This window comes from Seriola lalandi, unplaced genomic scaffold (genome assembly GCF_002814215.2).
Source record: "Seriola lalandi dorsalis isolate HSWRI2012SDOR001 ecotype SW California unplaced genomic scaffold, Sedor1 jcf7180002054784, whole genome shotgun sequence".
NCBI classification, from domain to species: domain Eukaryota; kingdom Metazoa; phylum Chordata; class Actinopteri; order Carangiformes; family Carangidae; genus Seriola; species Seriola lalandi.
In genome coordinates, this window is record NW_019525337.1 from 2,036,267 (window position 1) to 2,053,436 (window position 17,170).

Below are 17,170 nucleotides of genomic sequence, written 5' to 3' on the forward strand. Positions count from 1 at the left end.
CAGGTGTGTGTGTGCGCGCGCGCGCGCGCGTGTGTGTTTGTGTTCCTCCCAGCACCCTCCCTTGCCTCAGTACAACTCTCTGATCCTGCAGAGACTTCAGGTGATCTTCAGTCACTACTATCTCACTATATTTGGCAATGCAGTTGCACTGGCCAATGTCATCTGCATATGTGTAAGTTGCACTCTCACACATACACACACACACTGACCTTCAACTAATTCTAATGTGAACCATAAAACCAAGTCTTAACCATCAAACAGCCTTTGAACTCACCAGTCTAAAACTCTAACTGGTCCTCACAAAAATAGAAGTACACACACACACACACACACTCACACTCACACACACACACACACACTGACCAAGCTGGCAGCATATTGTAAGGTAACCTGTGTGTGTTTCAGACCATCCTGGTATTGAACTCTGAGAAGTCCACAGCAGAGCGAGATAACTACATCTTAGAGGTGAGCTGACACATCAGAGGTCCTCTGGAGTCTTCTGGAGGTCCATGGTCCTGATCAGTGTGGTGACTGATTTCGCTCTTCCCCTGTCCACCTGTCAGATCATCAACCTGTGCTTCATCCTCTTCTACCTGTTTGAAATGTGTGTGAAGATCTTTGCCTTCGGCTGGAGAGGGTATCTCTCCTACAGGAACAACATCTTTGACGGCTTCCTCACCATCCTGCTCTTGGTAATGTTTCTCTGCCCACCCACTCTTGTCATTTTAATATTTAGTATAATATATACTAAAGGCCATATTTAGAAAAACTTAAATATGTGTTTCATTCCACCACTCCTGAGCCCTGTCACCCAACCTTCAGAAAAGCAGCAGAAGACGATCTCAGTGTTCTTGGAGGTCTATAGTTAATTGGGGAGCTAGAAGTTCAACTTGGTGGTTTGTATATAAGGAGGTTGACCTTAAAATCAATTCTAGATGTACCAGGAAGCTAAAACTGGTTCTGGTTCATACCTGAGCTGCAGAATTTTGAATGAAGCACAAGAGAACTCTCTTTGCAAGATCATGTTTCGATCTTGATGTAAAAATTCAGACATGTTTATGGTGTTGAGATCTGATCCAGACAATAATCTGGATCTGGTGAAAGAAAATGTTTGGTCTTGGTCTGGTCAGGATTCTTCTCAAAACATTTACAAAGTAGTGATACTTCTGAACTGTGAAGTTTTCATGTTGTAAAATTATTTGGCTGACATGACATCAAGTGGTGCTGCAGATGTAATTTACAAAGTTCACTACGGTTAAGTTTTGTTTACTTTTATAAAAAAACTTCCTGTGTCTGTTTTCTGTTACAAAGTAATAGGTAGTGTATTGATATTATACTTCTTTTTAAAAATTGTTTCAGTTGCCTGTTGGCACTGGTTTGTGTATTTTCACAAAGCTGATACACTGAGGCTCTTTTGACACTTTGTATAGTTCCTTCTGCTTCATGTGAAACTTGTATCTGTGCTGACTGTCAACAGTTGTGTGTCCTCTCTAAATGTATCATGTCTCCTCTGTGCAAACAAAATGACACAAACTGAGAGTTCACCCTGAAATGGGGATGTGTATCGTCAAGATTTTAATGTTACTACTACTTTCACTGATACTGCTTATGGATTCGGTATTGTAACAGTACTGTTAACGATCCTGTACTGTGACTGTACTATTATCAGTACTTTTTCTAATGCTCTTTTTCATCACAGTGAACAGTCTACTGTGGTACACTTTAGTTTCGACTCTGTCTTGATGTATGTGATTCCCCATCAGTATTATATGTCCATGTTTATAACAGCTCTGGTGCCAATTTTTCAGGTGCAAATGTGACATAATCTGCCTCAAACACATGCAGAAAAACAACAGGAGCAGTGTTGGGTCTATGCTCTGTCTCATGAGTGGGACACCATATGTTGGACCTTCGGTTGTTTATCAATTTATTGGCTATCATACATATTATTATAAAAAAAAAAAAAAATTAAATGATAACTTTAAAATGAATTGAAGTCCTCGGGAAGATAGCCAATGTTGATTCAGTTTCAGATTCAGTATTACTATTCATAGAGAACTCTGATTAATAATTAACTTAATAACTATATCCAAATTGAAGGATTGGAATTCTACTGAGTAGATGTTGGCAATACCCACCATTGTGCAACATTAAACACACCAGTAGTTTGTGTTGCCCTTGGTTGTGATGGTTGAGGATAGGGTAAGGGGCTGTGTGTGTGTTTGTGCGTGTGTGTGTGTGTGTGTGTGGGGGGGGGGGGTTATCGGGGCAAGATGGCTGATTCAAAATGGTCGCTGTGACCACATGGCCTGAACAAAGAAGACTACACAAGATAGTGGTAAACAAAGAAACTACTTGAAATGGCCGCTGAGGCCACCTGTGTGTGTGTAACTCATGTAATCTAAAGGTAACCGGTTAGAGGTGGAAGGTTAGCTGCATGCAGGTTCTAGAACTGAGATGTACTACAGGTATGTGTGTGAACATACAAGTACTCAATTAACTGTGTGACTAACCACAACCTAAGCAAACATTACAACAACAAAACATTAACCAACATGTACATTAACCCAGGTTAAGAGTTCTGCTGCTTAGCTGTTCTGTGCTAGGTGAGGTTAGACCCAGTCAGTTAACGTTACCCAGTCCTTGGATAAAAGCAAAGAGGTCCTTTCCAGTGTTGTTGAGTTGGGTGGCTTCCTGGTGGACTGAAGTGCTGTCTGGCTGTGTGGTCTCTGCGTTGTCAAGGAGACCACTGAATTCTCCTTTGTTCTTCTCACAGAGTTAGCTAGTTAGTTAGTTTCACACTAACTCTGCTGTGACTCCTGTTACTTGGGAAATCAGCTGGCAGACTTTGTGTCATAGCCACTGGAGCTGAAGTTAACTTGTGCACTCTGTGTTGAAAAGCTGAGTGAGGGAGAATGTTACAGTCTGGGGGTCACATGTCACACTCTGGCCAACACTGACTGGTCCGTGAGGTCCCTGGAGGAGGGTTGTCCCAAGGTGTGAACAGTGGGAAAGTGAGTTCTATTTTCTTTGGAAGCAAAGAAACATGTGTTCTCCACCACCATGAATGTAGTGAGTCCCAACAGCAGTCAAGTCAACAGAGGTTAGTTGTGTATTCTGCACCTCTGAAGACGAGGTGCAAACACAGGGCTGATGGGACCAAACATGCTTTTAGGTTTATATTTGAGTATTAAAGAGAACAATGATGGAATTATTTAATAACTTAACTGATTATTTTTAAAACCTCTTACATCTTGTTAATATTGATCCATCACCATTGATCACTTTAGGTTTCAACATTGATCTCATGTCTTTATTTTCCCCCATTAGGCCCTGCAGATCACTATTTATGCCACATACAGACTTCCATACTCTCACTGGTGAGTTTTTATTTCTTAGTTTTAAAATTAATGTTTGTATTTTCAGCTGTAGTTTGTATCTCTAACTTGATCATTTAATTATTTTGAATGAATGTGTGTGTGTGTGTGTGTGTGTGTGTGTGTGTGTGTGTGTGTGTGTGTGTGTGTGTGTGTGTGTGTGTAGGGACCCGTCCTCTCATGGGGTCATGTCTCTGTGGGAGATGGTTCGCTTGGTCAACATGCTGATTGTCTTCCGCTTCCTGCGAATCATCCCAGACATCAAGGTACACACCAGAACAGAAATTCTGAAATCAACTCAACAGTTAACCACAAACAGTTACTGAGAAAAAATTAAATAACAGTTACTAATCAAAATGTTGGTGATTACACTTCGAATATATTCTTTCCAGTAAAAAGCTGACATGTACAACATAACATTCACTGTTCTTATAGCATAACTTGATTCCCCCCAAGGATAAAATCATAACTTCCGGTCATGTCATAATCTAATCTAATCTTCATTTATCAACAGTGATCCAGTGATTGAAGCGCCGCTCAGATATATAGTCTCAAAGTAATTAAATTGTTAAATAGTTAAACATTAGAAAAAAATAATTAAGAAATAAATCAATTACTGGAAAAAAAAATTGTAATTTGTGAAATCATTTAGGGATTTTTTAACTATGGCTAACAGGAGCTAACTTGTTAAATGTGGAGCAGCTGTTGAGCTTGCTGTCATGAGAACCAGAGGGTCATGTGATTGTTCGAAAATCAAGATGGCAACGACATGACTGTGACGAATAATTTCATGAAACAAATGTATCATTTAGAAAAACACCATAACAATACTTTTGACAAAAGGGAATTAAAAATCTTTTAAATAATATTCAATGCAGTTATAAACTGAATATAGAATTTAGGTATTATGAAAATTATTAAATACAATTACATAATTGATTTTTAAATAATTTCATGAATTATTTCACAAATTATTGCTTCATTATATACTTAACAGAATTTATTTTATAATATTCATGGACTCCATGGCAACATCACACGTCCTGTTTACATCAGCTCAGACATGCAGTCTTCTCCAGCCTCATCATGAACTCACGTATGTGTCCCTCATATCCCTTTTTGTCTCTCATTGTCTTGTTCTCCAGCTCATGGCTCTGGTTGCGAGCACTCTGCTTGACCTGGTAAAAAACCTCAGAGCCTTTGCAGGGATCCTGGTGGTAAGTGACATCAGCATTCGATCAACCAGCTGATATGCTTTAAACATATGATACCTATCACTGTGAAAACCATAACAAGTTGAATAAATCCATGCACTTGATTGATTGACCCCATTTACCTTCTCTGGCTCCTAGAACCTTTTCCAAACTCTCTGTGAAAATGTATTATCCAGTCTTCTGTTTTCTACCTACTGGACATAGATGGTTTTCACCTGACAATAGTTTACTCGATAAGGAGCCAGTGTGTGTTTTCTTGATGCTCTCTGAACAGGTGGTGTACTATGTGTTTGCTGTGTTTGGGATCTGGCTGTTTGAAGGAGCTATTAAACCTCCTCCAGAGATCAGGTATGAAGTGAGGAAAAACATGATCATCATCTCTGTACAGATCAGATTTAGCAGGGTTTCAGTCAGTGTGAAATAAAAAAGTTTGTTTTGTTTTATACATTTCACCAAAATACAAATTTCACTCACATCTTTTATCAGTTATAACAGTCATTAAACTTGCTTTCATTAAAAGGTAAAGGTTAACATCTGTTTAAGGCTTGTTAAAGTTTCACAGACAGCTGGTGTCAGACTGATGGGATGAGGTCAGTTAGAAACAACACAGTGTTGTAGGTTCTTCATATATAAGCTAAGTTTCACAAATGAACGTAGGATACATTAGAATCAACCCCATTCCCCCACCAAACACTGAGGGGTTGAGCTGGTTCTGGAACATCCCTGGTTCTGCTCCATTGATCTTTTTTTTTTTTTTTAACTATCAATCATGAGTCCAACACTGTTAAAAATAGATAGATAGATAGATAGATAGATAGATAGATAGATAGATAGATAGATAGATAGATAGATAGATAGATAGATAGATAGATTCTTTATCTATCCCCCCAGGGGAAATTCATAAAGGAACACGATGTCAAATGAATGGAGTACTCTTCAAAGCACTGGGACAAACTTGGTTATTTAGTGTCTGGTTCAGTGATCTCTGATTATGTGTATGTGCTAATATGTGTATACTGTGTGTGTGTGTGTGTGTGTGTGTGTGCTAATATGTGTATACTGTGTGTGCGTGCGCGTGTGTGTGTGTGTGTGTGTGTGTGTGTGTGTGTGTGTGTGTGTGTGTGTGTGTGTGTGTGTGTCTCCCAGTGTGCTTTCCAACACCTCCATGGAGAACATCACCTCTAACCTCACCATGGAATGTGGTACATATGAACAGCTCCAGTACTGGCCAAATAATTTTGATGATTTTGCTGTGAGTAACAACAACATCGTTGTGTTTGAGAGACATTGAAATGAAAAAGAAATTAGTAAAAAAGAAACCATATATAAGCAAATAAAATGAATATATGTATGTTGTTTTAATTAACTTGCATATATAAATTGAATATATATCCTTAACCTATATGCAACAAAAAAATCATCATAGAGATATTTTTAATATATGTACATATACAAATAATAAAAACTATGGGTATTTCATATATTTATACACTTATATCTTAATATATCCAGAGGATGTGTATATGTGATAATAATATATCCACTTTTAGGTAACATCTATGGCAATGTCACTCTTGATATAGGGACATGTCATAGGGATGTCATACAGTATATTACATTCCTGTATGGATGAGAATGAAAAACAAAGGCCACCATGTTGCCAGGAGGAAGAAAAAGAAATCAAATGTAAAAATATGTCCTACAATAACATGACTTCTTTTACAGTAACAAACTTCTGCTGGAAATGAAAACTATAATTTTCGTAAAATGTATATGTAAAAAATGAGCTGCCAGAAGGAGGAGATCATATAAAATGTATCCCCTTTGTCAGAGAGAAACATAAAAGAGGATCTGAAGTTCTTACAATAAATACATCTTGCTCGCACAAGGTTTTAATGTCATGTGACATGGTGAAAGCGCTGGTGAAAGTCGGACAAAGTTCTAACTAGCATGCCCTACAATGACTATCACTGTCAATTATATTACCACCCCCCACCCCCCCATCAGGCCTCCATCATTTTGCTGTATGATGTCATGATAGTCAACAACTGGCAGGCCTTCATGGATGCATACAGCAGATACACCACCGAGTAAGACAAACACATTTTACAAGTATCAGTGCTGGTGATGATGATGATGATGATGATAAGGACATCATATTTTTCCCAGGTGGGCTAAGATCTACTTTGTGTGTTGGTGGCTCACATCCTCTGTCATGTGGGTCAACCTTTTTGTGGCGCTCATCCTAGAGGTCAGTTCACTGAGACAACACATGCATACATTAATTTATTTAAACACTACAAACATCGCTCCAACTACAAGTAACCATGGAAATGCAATTCTTGTTTACAACAATTAATTAATCAATTGATGCAGTTAAAACACAGGAGTAACACTAACCCAAGTCTGTGTTCCTTGTTCTCTAATAGAACTTCATCTACAGGTGGGACCGCAGTCACAGCTGCTCTGTGACAGATGTGGAGAGGATCAGATATGAGACCTCGGTCCAGCTCATGTTCAAGTACGTTAATGCTGCTGCTGTTGTAAATCTCTGAAGCTGTGAAGCCACAGCTCACTGCCTGTCCCATCGTTTCTATGCAGGGAGCAAATCCAGGAGCCAACAGAGGAAGAGTTACTCTGTCAACTACATCAACACCCACACTTACACCTACACTGGTGACCCACACACAAACAAAAACATAAACACACACACACACACACACACACAGCACCTGCCTACAACAGAGACACTGCTAGTAAATCAGTCTACTGTGTGAGAGAATTTATAATTTATTTTAATCTGTGTTATTTTCATTTATTGAAACCAATAGCACAAGTTTTTATTATTGGTTATTCATGAGTAAAACCACTGCATGCTGCAGTTTCAGTTACACAAAGATTTCTTGTTGGTGTGGGCTCTGGAGGCAGGTGTCGTATCACTGGCTGAGATGAACATGAGTGGGTGAAGTTAAAGAACCAAAAGTTATGTGCCAGCTCCACAGTGAATTGCTATACAGCACCTATGTATGTTTCTGCAATAACTGCACTGGAAATTAATCAAACTGTGACATCAGCACACAGAGAAAATCTGCTTTTACAAATGTAATTTACTTTATGCTTTTGTTTGACAAACTGCGGCAGCGATTTAGTATCTAATGTTGAGAAGAGGATCTAGAGCAGTCTTTCTCACTAATTGATTAAATATGAGGAGCTTAATTAATTGAAATATTGGATTTTGCATTACAGTTGTTAAATCCAGGTATATTGTCTCATCACAGTCTGGTACATGTGTTAGCAAAGAGTGTGAGTCCTGCTGCTGTGAAATGAGAGTAACCTACGTGGTGCTTGTTTACAAAGACAGAGCAGATTTAACGTTTGACTGGATGCAGGCCATAAAATTCTGAGGTAAACTCAGATGTTCACCTTACCAGCTCCGAATGACCTCTTTCTCCTTTCTCAATCAAACTACAACATGTTTAAGTCTTTCCATGCAATGGACCATCCCTGACAGGAAGGGGTGTTTTCTCCTGGAGAACAACAGGGAGCTGGAAGATAATGACAGCACAGAAGACGGCAGCAGCTGTGCTCAACCTTCCTTGAGCAAAGCTGTCCTTGTAACTACATTGGAGATGGTTGTAGCCAAAGCTGTGTTGACATTATTGGAGAAACAGGGCTCTTGCTCTGAGCAAAATTCCTGGAGGGACTGGGGAGTGAAATTTGCAAAATACAAATACACACAAGAGCTACAGGCTCACAAAGGTCAGTGAAGCTCAGGTCAAAGGCCAGCACAGATACTTTGCCATAGTGCAGCTTTGCATGGCGAATGGTGCAAATGAGGGATGGACTGTCATGACATACACAGTAATGGAGGAGAAGCACTCGCAGGTTTTTACAATAATGTGGACACAGCTGTGTGGTCATGCAACCACAGGAAGCACAGCAAGGTGTCCTTTACTGAGTACCCTGAATGCCTCTTCAACAGCAGAGGAAAACCCATTACCTGGACTCGATCCACTCAAGTTTAGTAAATAGGTTTTGATATTAGTTCAGCTTGTCATATTACTGCTATTCCCTCTACAGCTTCTTCTGTTGATCTCCATTATGAGGTTAGAGTGGGTGAGCAGCAGCAGGTGTGACAGGAGCAGCTTGCCATGTGGCCTGTTTCCTCTCAGTTTTGAAGCAAGGGGTTCACTGCTTCACTAACACCAGTGTCAGCTCAGTTTCCTCAGTTGATATGACTGGAGCCCAAACCATGTTAGCAAAAATGTCAAAGAGGGGCCTGGGTGTTATTTATTTATTTCTTGTTTTGCTCATTTGTTGTAGATACTGGGGCTAAAACTGTTATCCTGGATTTATTTCAGGATTTTTAATCTGTGTTTGTAAAATGTGTGGATGCAGTTGTTCCAAAGGAGGTCCTGGAGAGAACATGTAGGTAGTCACGTGAGACTATGTTAGAGGAGCTTCAGATGAATATACTCTGGGACTATCTGTGTTCTGATTATCTGCAGAGGCCGGAGGTTGCACACTCACACATCGTGAATCTGCCATAATGCTGGTGTCTTGAGAACTCAAAGGGTAAAAAGGGACAAACTCACTGTCAGTGACTGACGTGTGTTGTTTGAATGGAGATTCTTCTCTTCGTGTGCCTTGGTGTTTTTATAAATACAGTTCAAATGTATTTTATTTGGGGACACAATTTTTATACAAAGAAGATGTATATTAAAGTGAAAATGCAATATAGTAATATTTGACAGTAACTGGAGTTACAGATTGTATTTAAGTCTGCATGTTGTGAACTGTTTGTATTAAAAAATGGTTCAAATTTTAAATAAACATTTTGTAAAAATTCAAAGTCTTATTTGTGATTTTATTGATTTTTATGAAGAGAAGCTTCAGTACAACAAGATACAATTTTATACAAAACAACTGAGTGTTTGTGACAGTGGAATTAGAAATTGTATAAAATAGTCACTAATTCCACAGTCAAAGGTCTCACAAGTTGTTTTGGACCAAAAATACCTTCATAGTTGCACGCATTGGTTATATGTGAAACCATGGCATGGCAAATTAAAGAGCTTTTAGTCTTGAAACCTTACTTTTGTAGTGATCTGGCATCAGTCCCAAGTAAAGAAGAAGTAAAGAAGTTTATTGTAGAGAGCAGAGTTATGGACCCAAAATGCAAGTTTCAGATGCTGTTCCAGAGCTCCTTGGCCAACGGCACAGTCCCCCAGCTGTGGAAACACTCCACATTCCTAAAAAGGGCACCATCAAGGTCTTGAGTGACCTCAGTCTCTATGGCCTGTGGCTCTCACCTCCTCTGTAATGAGAGCAATGGAGGGGATCATCAAAAACCACATTATGATGGCAACAAACTCACAGATGGACCCTCTCCAGTTTGTGATAATGACGCAACACCATGCATAAGCATCTGGAACTCCCCAACATTAGAAGCAGACTCCTGTTTGCAGACTTCCCTTCTTCTCTTCTGGTCAAGTACGCTGATGACACAGTTCTTCTGTTCCTGCTTTCACATTCCTCACAGCACTACTGCTCAGCTCCTTGTGTGTTTGTGGAGTGGTGCGATAATGCCTGGAACTGAACGTAAGAAAGACTATTCTCCAACAAACAGAGGGAACTGGCTGCAGCAGTCACTAGCACGATTCATGGGAAGCCTGTGGAGACAGCCTGTGGAGACAGTTGAGGAGTATAAATACCTGGGCACAATCTTTGAAAACCTGCTGAAATTTGCCTCTAACACAGAGAAAGGAACCTCACCTCCTTCGGGGTCTACTAGTTCACTCCATCAGCCTCCAGAACAGACAGGGGTGGAAAGTAACTAGTTACATTTACTCTCGTTACTGTAACCAAGTAGTTTTTTTGTGTAATTGTACTTTTTTGAGTAATTTTAAAAATCAGTAATTTTACTTTTACTTAAGTACATATTGTTTGAAGTAATTGTAATTCGTTACGTTTGAAATAGCTTCCGTTACAAAGTAAAAAAAAAAAAAAAAGATGAACTTGCACTGCGTCTGAGTGCCAGCCAGAAACTGTCCATCTGATTGGCTCTGGACAACTGCGGCGCCAGGTTAACAGACGTTGGTGGCACAGAAGCATAAAGATGGTGGAGACCGATGATGGAAACGAGTCTGGGGATAGAGACGACAAGCACGATTGTAACGACGGAGGGGGGTCGAATTTGGAACTCAGAGACACGCAAGGAGAACGTGAGGCCAATCCCTGGCCATACTTAAAGGACTTCTTTGAGTTCAAGTCCGCGAATGACAACAATGTCATTATGCGAAGTAAGCTTTGTATGCCGAAAGAGAGGCAGCTATCAACCTACAAAAACTCTTCTTCCAACTCGCGCAAGCATGTACAGGTAAGATAACCGCACTTGAAGCTAAATAATGTTACATGCAATTAATCATGTATCCATACAATCAATAACTTTACTCAACCGTGGCATGCTAACATCAGTGTTAGCAGCCAGTTAGTGCTAGCTAACGTTAGCTAACTTGGTGGATATGTGCTCTATAAATAAAGTTGGAGTTGAATGGACTCCTTAATTTCACACAAAATTATGCTAATATTGCTATGATATGTGTTGAAAATTGCTTGTATTATCAGGTCTCTACGGTGCGAGCATTTCACTCGCATTTGCGTCAAAAAAAAAAAAATCAATGTGGAACAGGGAAAATGATTTTGGCGCACAGTGTGCGAGCAAAGATCACAAGTGAAGTAACCATCACAACCATAGACTGTGTGATCGGATTATATGCCATCACTGCACGCCACACAGGTTTGTGTAAAGAGACAATCTTTTAATGTGTACTCAGTGATTGTGATTGTACTGCTGTTTACTGAGGTGCAGTATTTTGTGTTCACCACAGTGTGGCGCAAGTTTATAGAACAGGGGTTTATGCTGCGTCATTAAGTTCAGAGTTCATCGCTGCATTTTTGAGGACAACATGTGAGGTTGTTTTGTCTCAAATAAATATGCCAAAGAGGCTAAAGACCAGTGGCGGCTGCTGGTCTTATAATGAGGGGAAGCTCATTTTCGGCCTACATCATAAAATGTGTCCGTTTATTTAAATGTAAATTCGCAGAGAGTCGCCAAACACAACGCTAGTCGTTTTTAACAAAGACAAAGTCGCTGAGGATCAGTAACGTCTCCAGATCAACTCCGAACAACGGAATGAACCACTTGAAAACTGCTCCGGTGGATGCTAATACTTCAAGATCGCTAATTCGCTCATTTCGCTGTCAATCAAAAAGGGACTCAGCCTCAGACAGATCATCCAATCATCATGCAGAAGCCGAGCGTCCGGGCCAGCCCACTGTCCCATAGACCCCCAGAGACGCTGAGCGTCCGATGGGTGCGGGACAAAGCCCAGCATTTATCCAATGACCGTCTAGTTTCGCTGCAGTGGAACAACCCACTCTTTGCTTCCCCATTGAAGTCAGGAGTCTACACTGCTCGGCGTCTACACTGTGTAAAGCTCTGTGGCGCTGCGGGGATGAATGAGAAGAAGTCGTGTCGGTTACCTGTGATAAGGAGCTGATTCTGAACAAAAGATGAACGTGTTCTAGCGCATATTTAGTCAATGAAATGTTCACACAACAGCACATATTTGACCACTTATTTTGTTGACATTTTAGGGGAAGCTGAGCTTCCCTTGCAGTCTTAGAGCAATCGCCACTGCTAAAGACAGACAAGGAGAAAGCCACAAAAACACTGGCACTTAGAGGGTTAAAAAGTGGGAAAATATTACATTTTAAAAGTGACCATAATCAGAATGTTTTTATAAAACTGAATTACATGGTGAAAAAAATGTTGTAATAGGCTGTGTTTGGAATTTGAAAATTAATCATGAATAGCTTTATCGTTATGAGACTATTATAACCAAAAAGCTATTCAGGATTTTTGGATAGTAAAAAATCTTCTAGCCATTATATTGGTGAATGTTATTCATACAGTAATCAGGAGTGAGTGAACCATCCATGATATAGTCTACTCATTCTACATTAAACTTTGAAAAATATGAATTAATCTGTTAATATAAAAAATATTGTAACTATATTTAATGAAAACATGGTAAACATTGTATGATGATGTTTGTTTTTGTTCACAGAGGAAACATCCATCAAAGATGAAGGTCTACACTGACCTCGTGTCAGCACGGAAACCAGAAAAAACCCAAAGCAAGCACACAAAAATGTCTGACTTGGTGGCAGTTGGTGGAACCAAACGTGTGCCACAAGCAAAAGTTGACAAGGTTCTGATTAACTTCATTTGTGAAGGCCTTCATCCATTTGCTGTGGTTGAACAACCTGCTTTTTTAAAGAACTTGTATCAACACTGAATCCTCAATGCAAGGTTATTTCTCAGGGCCAGAATACAGGCAGCTTCCACTCAAATGAAGAAGGCTGTGATGTCACACCTCAGTCGAGTTAGTTATGTCGCAACTACCACCGATTGTTGGATGGCACACCAGAGAAGTTTCATCGGGGTCACCTGTCATTGGATAGATGAGGAAACCTTTGAGAGAAGATCTGCTGCACTTGCGTGCCAGAGGTTGAGGGGGTCCCATATGTTCGATCTGCTTGCAGGTGCCCTTGATGACATTCACTGTCAGTACGGGTTAAGGGGAAAAGTGGTAAGAACCACAACAAACAGTGGGTCAAATTTTATCAAAGCATTCAGAATGTTTGGGAAGCAGAGCCCATCCACAGAAGCAGAGTCAGACTCTTCTGAAGAAGAGCCCAAAGTCACCCATCAAGACACATTCAGCATCCTGGAAGAAAACAACGGTCTTGAATACCAACTGCCTCCTCATCAAAGGTGTGCGTGTCACCTGTTAAATTTAGTTGCCACCACAGATGCTGCCAAGGCAGAAGAACAGAATGATACATACAAACGGCTATCACGTGCAGCCTTTGGGAAATGCCAAGGACTGTGGAACAAAACAGGTCGGTCACACATGGCTGCAGAAACTGTGGAAGAAGAATGCAACCTCCAGTTCATACGGCCAAATCAAACACGGTGGAACTCCACATACATGGCTGTGGAGAGGATCATTCAAATCATATAAGACAAGGGAGAGGGTGCCATCGGAAATGTCTGTGAGAAATTCAAGGTGAAAATGTGAGTGCTCCTGAAAAAATACATTATATACTCACTATTCAAAGTTTAAAATAATGACTCTTCCACACATTCTCCATTAAATTTTCAATTTCATATTTTTCCATGAAACACAGAAGGTGAATAGTACATAAATACACACACATTAAGCATACAGTCTGAATAGAGCATGAGTGGACTTTCATATAATCAAAATAACCAAAAGTATCAATATTATCAGTAGTAGCTGCTGCCAGTGATCTTCCAGTTAAAAGCAAAACTCGGACCACTGGAAGTATCCTGCAAGGTGTATCCACCACTAATCAGAGCCATTCAGGTTGGTGTCCAGAAGCGCTTTGTTGGGATGATGGAAGACCCTGAACTGATAGCTGCAGCGATTCTTCTGCCAAAATTCAAGACCACTTGGACTGAGAATGCAAACATCATAGAAGCAGGTATGATTTTCATCACAGGTTTGGCCTATGTGAAGCATCACATTGAGCACATGACAGAGGATGAGATAGAGCATGTCGGCCACTCATCAGACGAGGACGATTTCTTCTCCTCACCGAAGCCCAAAAAGTCAAAAGGCACAAGTGAGCTAGATGGGTTCTTTGCCTGTGTCTCAGACAAAATAGACCTACTAAACTCTTTTCCTTTCATCAAAAAGCTCTCTCTCAAACTCAACACTGGCCTGCCTGCTTCTGCTGCTTGTGAGCGTCTCTTCAGCTGTGCTGGACTGCTGTTCACTGCAAACCGGGCTAGAATGAACTCAACTAACTTTGAAAACCAGCTCCTGCTCAAACTAAATAGTAAGTTCATTGAGTAATTAAAATGAAGAACTGAAGCATTTACTTTCACTTTGGATGGTTCATCCAGAGATCTTTGAGCCATAGACTTGAGGTTCAACTGAGGATTGTTGCAGATGTTTCTGTTGGTTAACAGTGAAAAGACACTTTCACATCAGCTGAGTTTTGTTAACATTTATTTTCATATGTGGGATAATCTTGTGCTGCTTTTATGTCTAAAGACAGCCCTGTTGATTTTCTGTTATAGTGAGATGTGAATGAAAGCTCAGGCATGAATCAAGGCATGAGTATTTTGTCAAATTTGGATTTACATTATTTGTACAGGTTTTTGATATGTGTATATCTGTACACCTAAGTATGCGACAGCCAGGTGTGTCAGTGCAACCAGTAATCTGTGTTTTCTTAAATAAAAGTGAGTTTGAGCTTTGTTTATGATTTTGTAATTTTTTATTGCATGGGAAGAGATTATAACCCTTGACACCCCCCCACACACACACACTTACCCAAAAGAAGTAACTAAGTAACTTGTACTCTGAGTTCATTTTAAATGAGCTTAAATTAAGTTTTACTTTTACTTGAGTAGATATTTTACAACAGTACTTTTACTTTAACTTAAGTAAAATTTTATCAAGGTAACAGTACTTTTACTTGAGTAGATTTTTTTGGTACTCTTTCCACGCCTGAGAACAGAAACCGTCTGCAGAGTACGGTCAAGGTCTGCTCCATGTAGCGTACATACCTGGCCTGCCATCAGTCACAAGCCATTAAAGAAGTTCATTGTAAGGACATGCAGAGTTACGGACCCAAAATTGGCACTTTGTTATTCTTCAAACTATCATATTGATAGGAAAAACAGAGACAAAGGACCCTTCTCTCACAAACAGACCATGCTGTTAGCATGTCAGAGAGACATAGAACCCGACCATGGGTCAAAAGGTCAGTTGCAGAGGATCAACCAATGGACAAAAGGCAAACCATTTTGTAACAACAAGACTGTCTATTGATATTTGTTTGTTTTCTATACAGAAAAGTAACACCAAAAGGACTAATTTTCACAAAGGTGTGAATCCTGGCCTCTCTGTGCCATGCATGAATACACACACACACACATACACACACATACACATACACACCAACCTCCCGTCTTCTGTCCTTCTTTAGACAAGAGTCATAAACTACAACCATTCCAATCCTAAGTAGTGACCAGCAGAACACTCTTCATAGACATAAATCTGAGGAAGAATATATAATTAAATATCGAACTGTTCTGTATCTCATGAGATGTTTCTATGTAATATGTCATTCCCAAAGAACTGCTGTGTAATTCACACTCATAGACTATTAGCTTTAGGAAATGTTTAATATGTTGTTTGATCAGTTAACCACTTGTAGTATGATTAATCCACACTTGTGTTATTCCTGGCTCACACTATTAGGTTTATATGTTATTTCATTTAAGGTTTTATGTTGAAGACAGATGTGTGAGTTTATAGGTAAACTCTAGAATGGAATAATTCAAAAGTTCCATAGAAAATTACTCTCCTCTCCAAGTTGAAAAACAGGAGACAGGCGATGCCCCTGAAACATGCATCAGCTTTAATCCCCCAGGGGATAAAACAGTTGTGATCAATTCACACATTGCTCAGTAGTCCAGGCTATTACCAACAGCCCGGGTCTGTTAGCTCTGTAGCCTTTAGCTTTAAGCTCCTAGCCACAAAAACCCGTGGCTCTTAGCCATAGGCTTTTAGCTATTTTTTAACTTTATCGTTTGTCTGCGTCCTTTATTCTTCCTTTGCCACGTGCGCCAAGTAACATCCTTTTTGTCTACACGTGCAATCTTTTCAAATTTATAAGCCAGTCAAGACCAAATGAACCAAAACATCAGAAGTGCCTCAGAGTAATTTTGTAGCTTTTTTAATATTATCAAGTTTTCCCTTTTGAAGCTTTTTGACAGATTTAAGAGTCACCTGGTCAACGCCAGTCTTCTCTAAACTATCCAGCCAAAGTTAAGTACTTTAGATTTCATTTTGCATAGACCCGCAAGAAACGCCAGCAGATAACACATCTGACTATGACTGCCTGAAGATAAGCCTACCAGAAATCAAGAGTGCCCGAGACAGAAAGTCTCCTGGCAAACTCCACCAGAGCTGAACCGCTGAGACACCGGCAGAATCCATCACCGTCATATCAGGACATGGCCTCCAGGAGATATAATATAACAATATTTTATCATCAAATATCATTCGTAGACATAGTGATCATTAGCTGTATAGCAATAGTGTACAGCCTAAACATATTCTCTCCTACCATTGCACAACTCATCACACGGCTCATTTCATTATTATTTTCATCTTTATGATTATTAAACCTTTCATTTACTCTGTTGATAGTAGTTTAGTTAATAAACTTCTTTATTTACACCCAGTTGTTGTCCTGTTGTGTTCTTTTGAAGTAGAGAGTCATGGCTTCTGATATGAGATTGATAACATTAATCAATGAAGTAATTCATTGTTGTCCTCCCTGAGGAGACTTCATGCACAGATCACCTCTGCTGCACACACGCTTATTCAATGAATCCACTTTGACCCTGCTACTATTGGACTTTGCTGCTACCTATGTAACATAGTTTCTTTTATCGCACTAGGACTA

The 17,170-nt window shown here is 39.8% G+C and overlaps 2 protein-coding genes across 3 annotated transcripts in view; both read left to right on the forward strand.

Annotated features, from left to right (window-relative positions):
* tpcn2 (two pore segment channel 2) overlaps positions 1-9,443 on the forward strand; it is a 45,031-nt gene extending 35,588 nt beyond the window's left edge. Inside the window, exons 14-25 of one of the 2 annotated variants that reach the window (XM_087179102.1) lie at positions 53-100; positions 406-465; positions 564-692; positions 3,331-3,380; positions 3,544-3,643; positions 4,523-4,594; positions 4,866-4,939; positions 5,738-5,843; positions 6,599-6,681; positions 6,761-6,842; positions 7,021-7,112; positions 7,193-9,443. In XM_087179102.1, coding sequence (XP_087035228.1) covers positions 53-100; positions 406-465; positions 564-692; positions 3,331-3,380; positions 3,544-3,643; positions 4,523-4,594; positions 4,866-4,939; positions 5,738-5,843; positions 6,599-6,681; positions 6,761-6,842; positions 7,021-7,112; positions 7,193-7,271 — 975 coding nt within the window. In that variant the 3' untranslated portion in view covers positions 7,272-9,443. Of the gene's footprint in view, positions 1-52; positions 173-405; positions 466-563; positions 693-3,330; positions 3,381-3,543; positions 3,644-4,522; positions 4,595-4,865; positions 4,940-5,737; positions 5,844-6,598; positions 6,682-6,760; positions 6,843-7,020; positions 7,113-7,192 lie in introns of both variants that reach the window. The other variant, XM_023425545.2, reaches the window with a different exon arrangement.
* Positions 9,444-10,709: 1,266 nt separating this feature from the next.
* Positions 10,710-14,928, forward strand: LOC147817993 (uncharacterized). Its single transcript, XM_087179118.1, has 2 exons — positions 10,710-10,970; positions 13,960-14,928. The coding sequence occupies exons 1-2, from the start codon at positions 10,710-10,712 to the stop codon at positions 14,539-14,541; spliced, it is 843 nt and encodes a 280-aa protein (XP_087035244.1). The 3' UTR covers positions 14,542-14,928.
* Positions 14,929-17,170: the final 2,242 nt, after the last annotated feature.